This window comes from Canis aureus, chromosome 15, assembly GCF_053574225.1.
Source record: "Canis aureus isolate CA01 chromosome 15, VMU_Caureus_v.1.0, whole genome shotgun sequence".
NCBI classification, from domain to species: domain Eukaryota; kingdom Metazoa; phylum Chordata; class Mammalia; order Carnivora; family Canidae; genus Canis; species Canis aureus.
In genome coordinates this window covers 54,619,864-54,633,775 of record NC_135625.1, presented here as the reverse complement: position 1 = coordinate 54,633,775, position 13,912 = coordinate 54,619,864, and the positions used below count along the sequence as shown (strand labels likewise).

Below are 13,912 nucleotides of genomic sequence, written 5' to 3'. Positions count from 1 at the left end.
TGTAGAATTCTGTAGAGCCTGGAAGAAAGACAGTCTCTTCAATAAATGGTGCTGGGAAAATTGGACATCCACATGCAGAAGAATGAAACTAGACCACTCCCTTTCACCATACACAAAGATAAACTCAAAATGGATGAAAGATCTAAATGTGAGACAAGATTCCATCAAAATCCTAGAGGAGAACACAGGCAACACCCTTTTTGAACTCGGCCACAGTAACTTCTTGCAAGATACATCCACGAAGGCAAAAGAAAAAAAAGCAATAATGAACTATTGGGACTTCATCAAGATAAGAAGCTTTTGCACAGCAAAGGATACAGTCAACAAAACTCAAAGACAACCTACAGAATGGGAGAAGATATTTGCAAATGACGTATCAGATAAAGGGCTAGTTTCCAAGATCTATAAAGAACTTCTTAAACTCAACACCAAAGAAACCAACAATCCAATCATGAAATGGGCAAAAGACATGAACAGAAATCTCACAGAGGAAGACATAGACATGGCCAACATGCACATGAGAAAATGCTCTGCATCACTTGCCATCAGGGAAACACAAATCAAAACCACAATGAGATACCACCTCACACCAGTGAGAATGGGGAAAATTAACAAGGCAGGAAACCACAAATGTTGCAGAGGATGCAGAGAAAAGGGAACCCTCTTACACTGTGGTGGGAATGTGAACTGGTGCAGCCACTCTGGAAAAGTGTGGAGGTTCCTCAAAGAGTTAAAAATAGACCTGCCCTACGACCCAGCAATTGCACTGTTGGGGATTTACCCCAAAGATTCAGATGCAATGAAATGCCGGGACACCTGCACCCCGATGTTTCTAGCAGCAATGTCCACAATAGCCAAACTGTGGAAGGAGCCTCGGTGTCCATCAAAAGATGATGGATAAAGAAGATGTGGTCTATGTATACAATGGAATATTCCTCAGCCATTAGAAACGACAAATACCCACCATTTGCTTCGATGTGGATAGACCTGAAGGGTATTATGCTGAGTGAAGTAAGTCAATCGGAGAAGGACAAACATTATATGTTCTCATTAATTTGGGGAATATCAATAATAGTGAAAGGGAATATAAGGGAAGGGAGAAGAAATGTGTGGGAAATATCAGAAAGGGAGACAACATAGAGACTCCTAACTCTGGGAAACGAACTAGGGGTGGTGGAAGGGGAGGAGGGCGGGGGGTGGGAGTGAATGGGTGACGGGCACTGAGGGGGGCACTTGAGGGGATGAGCACTGGATGTTATTCTGTATGTTGGCAAATTGAACACCAATAAAAAATAAATTTATTATAAAAAAAAAAGAATTCTGTGGAGCTTCTCAGACATAGGAGTTTATCCTGGAGCTTAGACCAGCAGCAAAGGGCTTTACCTCAGGAGAAGTCCAAGGCCTAGCCCAGAGGACCAGAGGAATTAAGCATGGACAGTGCGGGGAAGTAAGGTAGACTTTGAGCACAAGTGGTGCTTAGCTCTCTTCCCTTCTCTGGGTGAGAAGTCAGAAGACGCCAGTGCAAATAGAAGTGTATTTAGGGTGTGGCGTGCTCTCAATTACAGCAAGATAACAGAGTAGCTGCCTGGGTAGGTCTCCACTACCTCTCTATTTAAACTCCCTCCTTGTCCCATCATTCTGCTGTCTTTTCACCTGCACCCTGCAGTCTTGGAGAACCTTCCAGAATGGAAACCTAACCCCAGTCCTACTCATGTGCTTATGCTGTGGCTCTGCTCAGCAGATTCCACCTCAACCAAGCAATCAAGGTTAACACCAGCAGCAATACAACACATAAACATCATATACCTCCTGTAGGACCCACTGAGAAGAACACAATAATGCTGTGGGATTCTTGCCAAAATGTGCAAACTTGACCTTATGATGAGAAGACATCACACAAAGGAAAAATCCCAGGACTGTCACAGATCATAGGAGTCTGAAGAGACATAGCTATTAAATGCAAAGAATTGGTTCCTGGACCAGAAAAAGGACATTAATAAAAATTGGTGAAATGTGAAGATCTATTAGTTAATAGTATTGTGTTAATGCTGATTTCCTGGTTTCAGTAATTGTAGTGTGTTATATAAGACGCAAACACAAGAGGAAGGTGGATGAGGGGGTTCTGGAATTCTCTGTGCTATTTTTGCAACTTTTGGTAAGTCTAAAACTATCTTGAAATATTATGCTGAGTGAAATCAGTCAATCAGAGAAGGATGATTATCATATGGTTTCACTCACATGTGGAATATAAGAAATAGTGCAGAGGACCATAAGAGGAGGGGAAACTGAATGGGGGAAAAAATCAGAGAGGAAGACAAACCATAAGAGACTCTTAACTCTGAGAAACAAACAGCGTTGCTGGAAGGGAGGTGTGGGGTGGGGATAGGGTAACTGGGTGATGAGCATGAAGGAGGGCACATGATGTGATGAGCACTGGCTGTTGAATGCAACTGATGAATCACTAAACTCTACCTCTGAACTAATTATACACTAGATGTTAATTAATTGATTTTTTTTTTTAAAGAATGAATGTGTTGATGAGGTACCACAAGATGCCTTTCTGGAGGCTTTTCTTTTGATGCATTGTTAGCAAGTCTGGACAATAAAGACACACACTAGTTTATACCTTTAAAATTTTTTATTACAGAAAACTCCATTCTTGCAAGTCCAGCTCAAGGCCCACCTTATTTACCAAACCTGAACTTCTGTGCATGTTGGATTGAATAGCTTTCTTGCTCCTCAGGTCTCTGATATGGAGTCAAAAGCTCTGCTTTCAATTGCAGGTTCTCTGGGAATGGGGACTAGGGTTCCGTAGCTATTTCATTCTGAACAAGGCTATGAGACATCTGGTCAGTGGGAGCACCAAAAGCATTATGTCTCTCCCCAAGAGGTTAGGCAAGGGAGACTGCCAGCCTTCAGCAACCTCTCTGCACCCTTCTTTGGGCCCTGTGGATAATGTCCCTGTTGGACCTGTCACCAGAGCCAGGACAGTCACGGAAGGGTCAACACAGGGCTTTACAGGCACAATTGGGCATGCCCTCAGTATGTGGGTGAGAATGGGGGCGTGTTAGTCCCCAGAAGTGCAGGGCTGTAGACAGAAAATGCCAACAAGGTGAAAAGGTATGTTTCTCAGAAGTAAGGTGGGCAGAGTTTAGGGGAGTCCTGGGAGCCACACACTAAGGTGCACAGATTTCAAATGCAAGGGACTGGGAAGTGGTGATGGACAGCAGCTCAAAGGAACCTATCAGGACAGACTTGGCCAGCCTTTAATAATGGAGAAAAATGTGGCTGTCACTGAGCTTTGCCAGGAGGGCTGTGGCTGCAATTAACTGAGCAGTTAAATAGGGGGAGGGAGGGGCAGTTGAGGGCAGGATGGGTCTCAGAGCAGCAGCCTCAGCAGGAGGAGGCTGCCAAAGGCTGCAGGAGTGAAGGAGACTCTGGAGCCCGAGTCCAGGCTGGTGGGCTTATTGGAGTTGGGTGCTAAAGAGGTGCTGGAGTTGCTGACAGGAGGGTTGGTTGGGGGGGAATTAGGAATGGCAGTTGAGGAGGAGCTGAAACCGTCTACACACTTAAACTTTCGGAAGATGATTCCTCCAATTGTCTGGTTCTCAGCAGACAGGAACTGACAGGTGGAGTTCCTGATTTTGGAACAGCCTTTCAGCACGAGCTTCTTGGTCTCTGTGAATGTAATGTGAACAGTAAGGACTTCACAACACTCTTGCCCTTCCTCCTTAGGCCTGTTTTAGGTCTGGTTCAGCAACCTGTTTTACGTCTGGTTCTAAAACAGGAGCCTGGAGGAAGGAGCCCAGGATCAAGAACACCACACAGTAATGGCAGAGGTACCATGGAGGTCAGCACCCAGACACTCTCCCCGATCTAAACTCAAAAGAAACAGGCTCCAGAAGGTGGATGCAAGCCCGAGCTCACAGATGAAGGCCAGAAATGGGCCTGGGACCCAAGTCTCTGGTGTTTCCCTGAGGGGCTGGCAGGTGATTAAAAACCCAGGAGATGGGCTCAGAGAGCCCTCTCCTCTCAATCCAAGAAGGACTCCTCCCAGGCTCCTGTACTATGAATTCCGTTTTCTTTTTTTTTTTTTTTTTTTTTTTTTTTTTTTTTTTTTTTTTTTTTATTGGTGTTCAATTTACTAACATACAGAATAACACCCAGTGCCCGTCACCCATTCACTCCCACCCCCCGCCCTCCTCCCCTTCTACCACCCCTAGTTCGTTTCCCAGAGTTAGCAGTCTTTATGTTCTGAATTCCGTTTTCTATCCTCACTCTTCTCTGGACCTGAGTTCTCTCTGCCTGAGTTTTATCTGAATAGAGGAAAAAAATAGCTGGAGGTGGTCTTCATTCTAAATCTGAATTATATTATGTTTAATTCTGTTAAAAGGTGTAGGTCCTAGGAAAAGGCCAAGAGGATTTGCAAAGAAAATGTGGCTGTGACTGCAGCCACCTTTATTGAGCTGCTACTATGTGCCAATTGCTCTATGACTTAAACAGGTCTGAAGGACAGGCAGTTACACAGGAAGGAAGTGGAAGACAAGTGGCTACTTATCAGAAGGGCTATTAACTTGTTCTGAGAAGGAAAGAGAAATCTCTACATCCCTTGGAAGAAAATAATTAATTCCTTTTTTATAGCAAATAGCAGTGCTGGAGATTGAATTACAGTAAGCTAGAGAAATGTGTTGCTTGGCACATGTCTATAATATTGAAAAAAAAAAGTGATCTTGGGCAAAAATAAATAAAGGAAAAACCCCCACATGTATGATGGTTTTGATCTATCTGGCTTCAGATTAAATCAAAGGAATATTTTTAAAATTCCATCCTTGACATCAGAAGACACCTGGGAACAAAGTGAGCAGAAAGAGAAATTGTTTCAGATGTTATTGTTATCCTCAGACATAGCTTAAGAATTAAATATCAGAGCTGCATAGACATCCTAGAGATTTTTTTAATTAAAAAAAACTTTAAGTGCATATAACTAAGTGAAAGAAGTCAATGTGAAAAGGCTACCTTTATATGATTCCAAATATATGATATTCTGATAAAAGCAAAACTATGGGGAGAGTACAAAGATCAGAGGTTAAAAAACAAAACAAAACAGAAACAAAACAAAACAAAGATCAGAGGTTGCCAGAGGCTACAGATTAATAGTGCATAGAGGATTTTTAAGACAGTGAAGCTATTCTGTGTGATGCTATAATGGTAGATATACTTCATTATACATTTGTTACAACTCATAGAATATGCAACCTAAACAGTAACCCTAATGTAAACCTCGGACTCTGGATGATAATAATGCATCAGTGTAGGTTCATGGATTCATGAGGTACCATTTTGGTGGGGAATGTTGACAGTGGGGGAGGCTGTGTGTGTGGGGACAGAGGTATGTGAGAAATCTCTTTACCTTCCTCCCAGTTTTACTGTGAACCTAAAACTGTTCTAAAAAATAAAATTTATTTTTTTTAAAAAATAAAAAGAGGTTCAGGATACTTGTGATGTTTGGCCTCACTTCTCAGCCTGCAATTACAGTTAAGCATGGATTTCCAGTACTATAATTGCCATTAGTAAAAGTTGAAATCAAATTGTACCTGGGTATTGGTGCTCTTAAACTGTTATTAAGCTGAGCCATATTGTGGCAGAGACTGGCTGGCTGTTCATTTTAGCTTCATGTCTCTTCCTTTCTTGCTGGACCACACTAGACACCATGAGACTGCATTTCCCAGCCAACAGAATGTGAGAGAGAGTGATGCATGCACTTCCAGGCTTTGCCTATAGAAATCCTCCTGCCTCCCTCCACTCCCTGTCTTCCCCGAACTGCTGATGAGAGACAAAGAATACAGCAGGGAGCTGCTACGTCCTGGGTGGCTGGGGACCAGATCCTCTAGATGAAAAGGACAACAGGCCCCAGGACTCTGCAATGAACTGCCATATGAGCAAGAAATAAATATCTGTTACATTGATCCTGAGGATTTAGAGGTTGCTTTTTAACAGTAACGAACTTATCCTTGCTAATAAATGTATTATTCTTTAAATATTCAGATGTAACATCTGCCTGAATATTTAAAGCATAATATACGTATCAGTTTTCTATTTATAGTGGTTAATTTGATGGTTAGTATCAAATTACTTCTGTAGGAAAGAACAATTGGTTGGATGTTAAAATCCAATTTGACTCTTCAATCAGGTGACCCAAGTTGTCATAAGGCAGCCCCTCTCAGTGACAGATAGAAAAAAATGTAGGTATAAAAGGAAATAAAAGACAAATCCCACACACACCCACAGAGCAATGCAATCTGGTAAAGAAGTAAATGTCAGGAATAGCATGATGAGCTTAAATGAGTCTGGCTTGATTATGAGCCAGAAGAGAGCAGGGTTCAAGAGATGTACAGCCCAGAAAGAATGGTTCTGGACTAAGGAGGCAAAATAGCAAGCAGCTCAGGGCTACATTAACAGCCTCATTATGTCAAAAGCATTCTGACCTTATTCTTTTAACCTCCCCCAGCCTCCTTTTGTTAACTCAGAACTTATTACCCAAGGCTTAATATGTTTTCAACTCCAGTCCCATAAAAGGGAATTGAAACCCCAAGACAAACCATTCTTAAATTCCGCAACTAGATCGACACACTGTTCTTCTTTATGACATTTCCTGGATTTCACACTACAGGAACTTTCATTAGATCCATAACATGCAGGACATTCTATGTTGCTGGATGAATCTTCTAGTGGAGGAGCTGGATAGAATAAGAGCCATTAATTTAGAGCAAGGTTGTAATATAGAACATGGTACTGCCTTGTACTGAAGGGGACAAGCAAACAAAGATGCTAGCCAGAGGGATCTTGAAAATGGGACAATTGCATAAAGACAGCAGTCATCCTAACCTCATATCCCACCAAAATAGTTACAGCACACAACCTCACAGACCTTCCCTTACAAGCCATCCAGTCTTCAAGGACTGTGGTCAGTGGGTGTGTTGGGCTGAGAAGGGAAACATAAGATTTTGATCTAAAACCAAGCAATGTTGGGGCACCTGGGTGCCTCAGTGGTTGAGCGTCTGCCTTTGCTCAGGTCGTGATCCCAGGTCCTGGGATCGAGTCCCACATCAGGGTCCCCACAGGGAGCCTGCTTCTCCCTCTGCCTATGTCTCTGCCTCTCTCTGTGTGTCTCTCATGAATAAATAAATAAAATCTTTTTAAAAAAAAAAAGAAAAGAAAACCAAGCAATGTCAACATTAGCCAGCTATTCTGAACATCGGCCAATAGATGTGTAATTATTACTAAATCTTTCTCTGAATAAATGATCGTGCCCCTTTATTTAACATTTAATACAAAATTATATTGAGATACAGCTGTGCTACTAATGACTTATACTCTAGAACGATGCCTTTTTGGCCATGGTTTCTTCTCTTCAAAAAGAGAGCTTTGGTATAAACCAACAATTTTCAATATCAATTTGTGGTCCAGGAACTCCTGGGAATCCCAAAGAACCATTCAGGGAGACCACAAGGTCAAAACCATTTTCATAACAATACTAAGATGTTCCTTGCCTCTTTCACACTCTTTCTTTCATGAATGTACAATGGAGTTTCTGAGAGACCACATGACATAAGAGATTGTAACAGACTAAATGCACAAGCAAATTTGAGAATCCAGTTGTCTTCTATTAAGCCAGAAACTAAAGGGCTTTGAGAAAATATGTAACAATGCCGCTCTTCTCACAAAATATTTTTTTGCTTTGGAAGATATAGTTATTTCTATGCAAAAATGTTATTGTTAACATGTAATGGGTTTATGATTTCTTAGTGAACTATAAATAAAGATTTTAAATTTGTTTAGAAATTCTTTGAATTTTTAAAATTTCTGAGTGTAAATATTGATAGTATGATTCACATAAATCAAATTTCTCTAGTCCTCAATAATTTTTAAGATTTAGAGTCTTAAAAGAGAGCCTGAAACCACAAAGTTGGAGAAATACTAATAAGCCTCTAATTTTATGCAACATGGAGTACTATGATTTCTGTCTGTTCTGATAAAGAGGAAAGCATGAAAGTAGTGATGATTTTCCCATTTGTTTTTCAAGTAATTGCTGTAAGTCAGCTGTTGATGTTACCCAGATATGCAGTGAAGTGCTTGGACTTGAGATGTTCACCAGAAGGTGAGGACTACAGGTGGCAAAGGAAAGGAGAGAGCTGAAAGGCCAGAGGGAGGATGGCACATTGCCAGCACCCACCCAGAGCATTACTGGTGTCATTGCACTTCTTTCCTTGGCAGCACTGGCTTGTAAAATGGAAGTATTCTGTATCGGACACACGGACAATGATGGTTTCAACCATGTCTCTCTCTTTTAGGCAGTTGTCCACAGAGCAGGCCTTATCCTGGTATATGTGGTCTGGATCTATTAAAAGGCAAACAAAGACTGTCAGTCCTGGGTGTAAGGCTTGGGAAAGGGTAGAGACTCTGAATAGTGACTGCTTCAGGCAACAGCAGAAAACACACCCCCAGTTCACTGTGATTTCAGAGACACTGAGGAGGGTTTCCTTGCAAACAGAAAAATCTTCCTCGTGAGGTAGTTCCTTCTTTTAGCAGGAGATGAGCAGAGATGCAGGCTAAATTTCAGATCAAAGATTGATGGGGAGGTTGGAAATGGTGGTTCAGGCCAACATCCAAAGCCACTGATCAGTCTTAGCATCTCTAAAAACAGCCAAGCAGAAGATGGTCCCACGTGCAATAGGATGTTAAATCTGAATACAGGGATCCCTGGGTGGCGCAGTGGTTTAGCGCCTGCCTTTGGCCCAGGGCGCGATCCTGGAGACCCGAGATCGAATCCCACGTCAGGCTCCCGGTGCATGGAGCCTGCTTCTCCCTCTGCCTGTGTCTCTGCCTCTCTCTCTCTCTCTCTCTGTGACTATCATAAATAAATAAAAATTAAAAAAAATATATTAAAAAAAAAATCTGAATACAGTCAAGCTTCTAGATCAGAGCTATCTGATATGGTAGCCAGTAGCTATATGTGGCTATTTAAAATTCAGCTCTTCAGTCATATAACTATATTTCAAGTGGCCAATAGCTACATGTGGCTACTGTACAGGACGGCATTGATATAAACATTTCCATTTTTTGAAAAGATTTTATTTATTTATTCATGAGAGACATGGAGAGAGAGAGAGAGAGAGAGAGGCAGAGACACAGGCAGAGGGAGAAGCAGGCTCCATGCAGGGAGCCCAATGTGAGACTCGGTCCCGGGACTCCAGGATCATGCCCTGGGCCAAAGGCAGACACTGAACCACTGAGCCACCCAGGGATCCCCAACATTTCTGTTATTGAAGACAGCTCTATTGAGCAGTGTGGGTCCAATTTACAAGGAAACACCAGGAATATGGAAACAAAGAAATGACACCACAAGAAAATAATCAGCCAAAGCCAGAATATGGGACAGCTAGCTATAGGACAATTGGCCCAATTTATCCAACAAATCAATGGGATTGAACCAAAAAAAAAAGTGATGGTAGCTATTATAAAACAAATTTGACTTAATAGACCTAACAGCAAAATGCTATGTGGGGTTTTGTTTGTATCTGAAATCTAACACATTGGCTATAACACAACATCTGAAACAACTAGGATATTTCTAAGATGGCCTGGGTATTAGAAGAAATTAAAGAATCACAGTTAATTTTCTTAGGTATACAGTGGTACGGTAGTTATGTAAAAAAAAAAAAAAGTCCTTATTAAAGATGAATAATGAAGTATTTTCAGGAGAAATTACATGATACCTAAATTTGCTTTAAAATACCATTGCAGGGGATCCCTAGGTGGCTCAGCAGTTTAGCACCTGCCTTCAGCCCAGGGCATGATCCTGGAGTCCCGGGATCGAGTCTCGCATTGGGCTCCCTGTATGGAGCCTGCTTCTCCCTCTGCCTGTGTCTCTGCCTCTCTCTCTCTCTCTCTCTGTGTGTCTCTCATGAATAAATAAATAAAATATTTTAAATAAATAAATAAATACATACATACATACATACCATTGCAGGAGTGCCTGGGTGGCTCAGTTGGTCAAGCATCAGACTTTGGCTCACATCCTGATCTCCAGATTCTGGGATAGAGTCCTGTATGGGGCTCGACACTCAGAGAAGAGTGTCTGATTCTCTCTCTCCTTCTCCCTCCTCCCCTCCTCCCAGCTTGTGCTCTCTTTCTCTCTCTCAAATAAATAAATAAAATCTCAAAAAATATAAAATACCATTAAAAAAAGCAAAATGATCATTGTTGACACAGGATAGTGGTTACATGGCAATTCATTTTATTCTTCTTGCTTCTGTGCATATTTGAAAATGTCCATTATAAAACATTAAAAAGAAATCTAAGTGCTGTGGGAAAGAGGTAAAAATCATGCAGCAAATCACCCTGGGTGCAAGCGTGTTGGATCTCGAAAAGGAAGGAGCAGTGAGGAGAGGAAAGGGAGCCAGAAAACTGGAAGAATGCAAGCACCCAGAGCAAACTGCCTGCTTTGTAATTTAACTAAGAGCTGCCCTTGCTTCTCACATCCACCAATATAGGTCTAGAATGGGATTTTAGACAAGAACAGCAATTCCAAGAAGTCACGAGAGCTTGTCAGCTTGCCCCACATTCTCACCTGACTCCTGCATGTTGCTTTTTCCAGAAGAGTCTTCATAACCCCATCTGTCTCCTTGCACAGCCCAGCCCTTTCTCAGCCTTCCCTTCCTCCCTGGCTACCCTATCCAGCTCCTGCCCTGTGCAAAACCCAGAAATGGGGGTTATGGCATCCCAGGCTCACCTTGAGAAAAGCTGGCCACCAAACTGGTACAGCTGGCATTGGCATTGCCGGGACACTGAGAGACGCTGCTGTTTTCACAAGGGTTTGTCACTGAATTACACTGCACGCAACTTAGGGATTCTGGTGAGACAAGATGGGCAGCACTGTCAACATTCAGGGGACACTTATAGACTGTACTCTGGACAAAGCACCACATCCACACCCTCCAAAGAATAGTGGGGATGGCATCCCTTCCCTCTGGGACCCCCCAAACTTGAGGCTGTGAGATGGAGCCACCTCCATTACTTTCTCCGCACTGTGCACCATTTCCCAGTGGGAAGACCCATAGCACAGAGAGGCTCCTCTGAGGGCAGTGTGCCCAGAGGGGTCTCATATTTTCCACTGACCACACCCTGACATGAAATGCCATGGGACAGGACCCCAGAATACCAAGAGTGAGAAGACTTTGATACAGTGTTTCAGAAAAGGTCTTCATTCCCAAAGGGTGTCAGTGGTTTCTCTCACCTACAGCTGCAACAGCAAATGCTGTGATGATAACAGCAACAAGGATGCCCTTCATGGTGCAGGACCTGGTGTCTCCCAAGGAAGAGGACTGTGGTGCAGAGCCTTATGCCTGAAGAGACACAAAGAAGGCAGTCTGGGGGCTGGCAAGGGTGCTGGGGCACAACATCCCATGTTACAGAAAAAATCAGCATTCTCAGCTGGGAGCACAGAACTGTGATGCAGTTTCTATGCTGCCCTTTCATCTGTGCCAGTCTGAGTTTCCCCCAATCCTGGATGCCTGCACATCTACACACAGCTACAAAACACAGCCTGAACATTCCCCACAGCCACTTCAGATACAACATGGGCAGACAGATGATTGCCAGCCCCACTGGGGATGGGGTCCAAGAATAAAGTATAATGTAGTCCTCTAGCTAATATCTCACCACATTCACATAATTCACTTAGGAGCTCTGTCGTTGTCATCACCACACCTATTGAGCACGTACTCTCTTCCACGCACTTTATGTTCATTAATTCATGTGTTGCCTTCACCCTAACAAGCAGGTGCTATTATTAGCACCACTCTCATTTCATAGGGGAAATCAAGTCCCAGAGAGATCAAATAAACCACTCAAAGTCAAGATCACATTCCTAGGAGGTATTAGAGCTGGGGTTGGCCCAAGCACCTAACCACGACCCACACTGCCTCCAACAGATGGGACTCCCAGAGCCCCAGGCCTGGACACACTCAACCTGCAGGACAGAACCAGAGGCTCCAGCACACCTCCAACTGATGAGTCTCCAAATCTTTCTGTGTCGACAGTCATCTGATAGCTAAGGTTTGCTGTATTCATTAGGATCCCGAATCAGAGCTCCCAGGATTTCAACTTGCCCATGTATCAGAGCAGCAGGGAGTAGAAGTATCTGTCTCTGCCCTGAGTCCTTCCTAATTGTTAGTTCATTGATCCTATAAATGGTAGCCACAAACTGCATGTGGCAGTCATTGAAGGAATGAAAGAAAAAAACATTCTATTTCTAAGACTCACCTGGCTAGCTACTACTTATTGGCCAGCACAACTTTGGAACATTCCCTTCATTACAGAAAGTCCCAGGGCATAGTGTGGCTTACTGTCCCACTCAGCAGGTGAGGAACCTGCCAATGGAGAGATAAGGGAAGCTGCCCAAATTCACCGAGCTCATGAGGCCAAAACTGGGACTTCATTCTGCATCCTTCCAGCTCATGATAGCTGCTACTTACCAAGACAACTGACACCTGAGGCTGCAGTCAGTCCCCCACCTCTCATCTCAGCACACCACAACCACACACACATACCACTGCAACTGTGATCACTTAGTTGACTTATTAGAGGTTGGCAAAAAGGAAGAGACACTAGTTCAATCAGGGTAGGTAGAGGGGTATATCTATTACGTAAGGGCCACATAGTACAGAAATCCAAGGAGAGAAATTAAGTATATCTGGTTTGGAACTTGTGGCAGATGTTCCATACCTTGCACCCAACATGCCCCCACGCCTGATCACCCCTCCAGGCCTGAAACCCCAGTACAGAGACAGGCTCAGAGGTCGAGCCTCCTGGGAAGGGCCTCTCAAGCCTTGTAAGTATGGAGAAGGGAAAAGGAAAGAAAGAGATGAGGGTAAGGAGGTCACAGCAGCCATGTCAGATATATCAACCACTTCTTCTTGTGTTATACCCCTGATTATTAGCCTCATCTTCAGAGGGAAATAAAGGAGGCCCACAGAGATCAGGATCTGACCTAGAGACACACAGCAAAGAGAGCCTAGAAGTGGCCCTGATCACCACCTCTAAAGAGAAACCAGGGAGGTGGCCGTTGGTGCAGGAGGCCTCATCTGCAAAATAAGAACAAGTAGCATCTGAAAAACCCCTTTGCAAATTCCTTCCCACTCATCTATCATTGGATATTTTCTGAGTGCATCCTATTACAACTCCTTTCATGTTATACATAAGCAAGTTCAGAGCAGCTATGAAAAGGACAGCTAAAACAGAGAGCAAACCCCAGGCACAGAGCTCTCCCCTCCAGACTTCCTTCCCCTGAGCACTGCTAAAGGAGCAAGGGCCATGATAATGCCCTGAACTCCAGCCATCCCACATTGGCCTTCTCTTGGTTTGAGCTTTTTAAAGCTGGCGCCCCCACCACAGCTTGGCTTCAGCCCCTCACCTTCAGAGTCTGGCCTGGAGACTGCTCTCCCGAAGGTGGATCCCAGTACAGGATAAGAGCATGTGTGTGAAAGGCCTTATATAGCAGGTGACTGAACAATCAGAAAGCACCACTGCCTGCAGGGAGGGGTTTCTGGATCAGCTCTGCCAAAGCCAAAGAGCCACAGGCAGCTTAACCTTTTGGCAGCTGTGCAGTTGGTCAACTTTCTTAGGCCTCCAAAAATCGGGTGCAACTTTGGTTAAGGCCTGCCTTTGGCAAAACATGCAAGAGAACAAGGTGTGTCCTTGATGTTGTCTCATGTTGGCTATGCACACTGAATGTATTCTAGTATCTATTAATAAATCATAAGCATCACTTTATACCAGCCTGATAAAGAAGTCACCTTGATTAGACCATTTACAAATGAAACCAAGGCACAGAAGAGAAACATATGAGACT

General features: G+C 43.4%; 1 protein-coding gene across 2 annotated transcripts; it reads right to left on the bottom strand.

Moving 5' to 3' along the window:
• Nucleotides 1-2,619: 2,619 nt before the first annotated feature.
• Nucleotides 2,620-13,617, bottom strand: LYPD8 (LY6/PLAUR domain containing 8). Of its 2 annotated transcripts, XM_077849982.1 has the most exons (7): nt 13,475-13,515; nt 13,052-13,145; nt 11,297-11,405; nt 10,793-10,912; nt 8,234-8,398; nt 6,600-6,737; nt 2,620-3,678 (listed from the first exon to the last, which is right to left on the bottom strand). In XM_077849982.1, exons 3-7 carry the CDS (start codon nt 11,349-11,351, stop codon nt 3,380-3,382), a joined length of 777 nt encoding a protein of 258 aa, XP_077706108.1. In that variant the 5' UTR covers nt 11,352-11,405; nt 13,052-13,145; nt 13,475-13,515; the 3' UTR covers nt 2,620-3,379. The 2 variants fall into 2 exon arrangements, with proteins under 2 accessions (XP_077706108.1, XP_077706107.1); XM_077849981.1 differs by lacking the exon at nt 13,052-13,145 and having other exon boundaries at nt 13,475-13,617.
• Between the last annotated feature and the right edge of the window lie 295 nt (nt 13,618-13,912).

Excerpts from the sequence above, each read along its gene's own strand:
- LYPD8 (XM_077849981.1), bottom strand. The coding sequence starts at position 11,351 with ATGAAGGGCATCCTTGTTGCTGTTATCATCACAGCATTTGCTGTTGCA. Across the intron at positions 10,913-11,296 it reads ATTTGCTGTTGCAGCTGTAG|AATCCCTAAGTTGCGTGCAG; the intron begins GTGAGAGAAACC and ends TTGTCTCACCAG. Across the intron at positions 6,738-8,233 it reads TGACACCAGTAATGCTCTGG|CTCCTCCACTAGAAGATTCA; the intron begins GTGGGTGCTGGC and ends TATTCTATCCAG.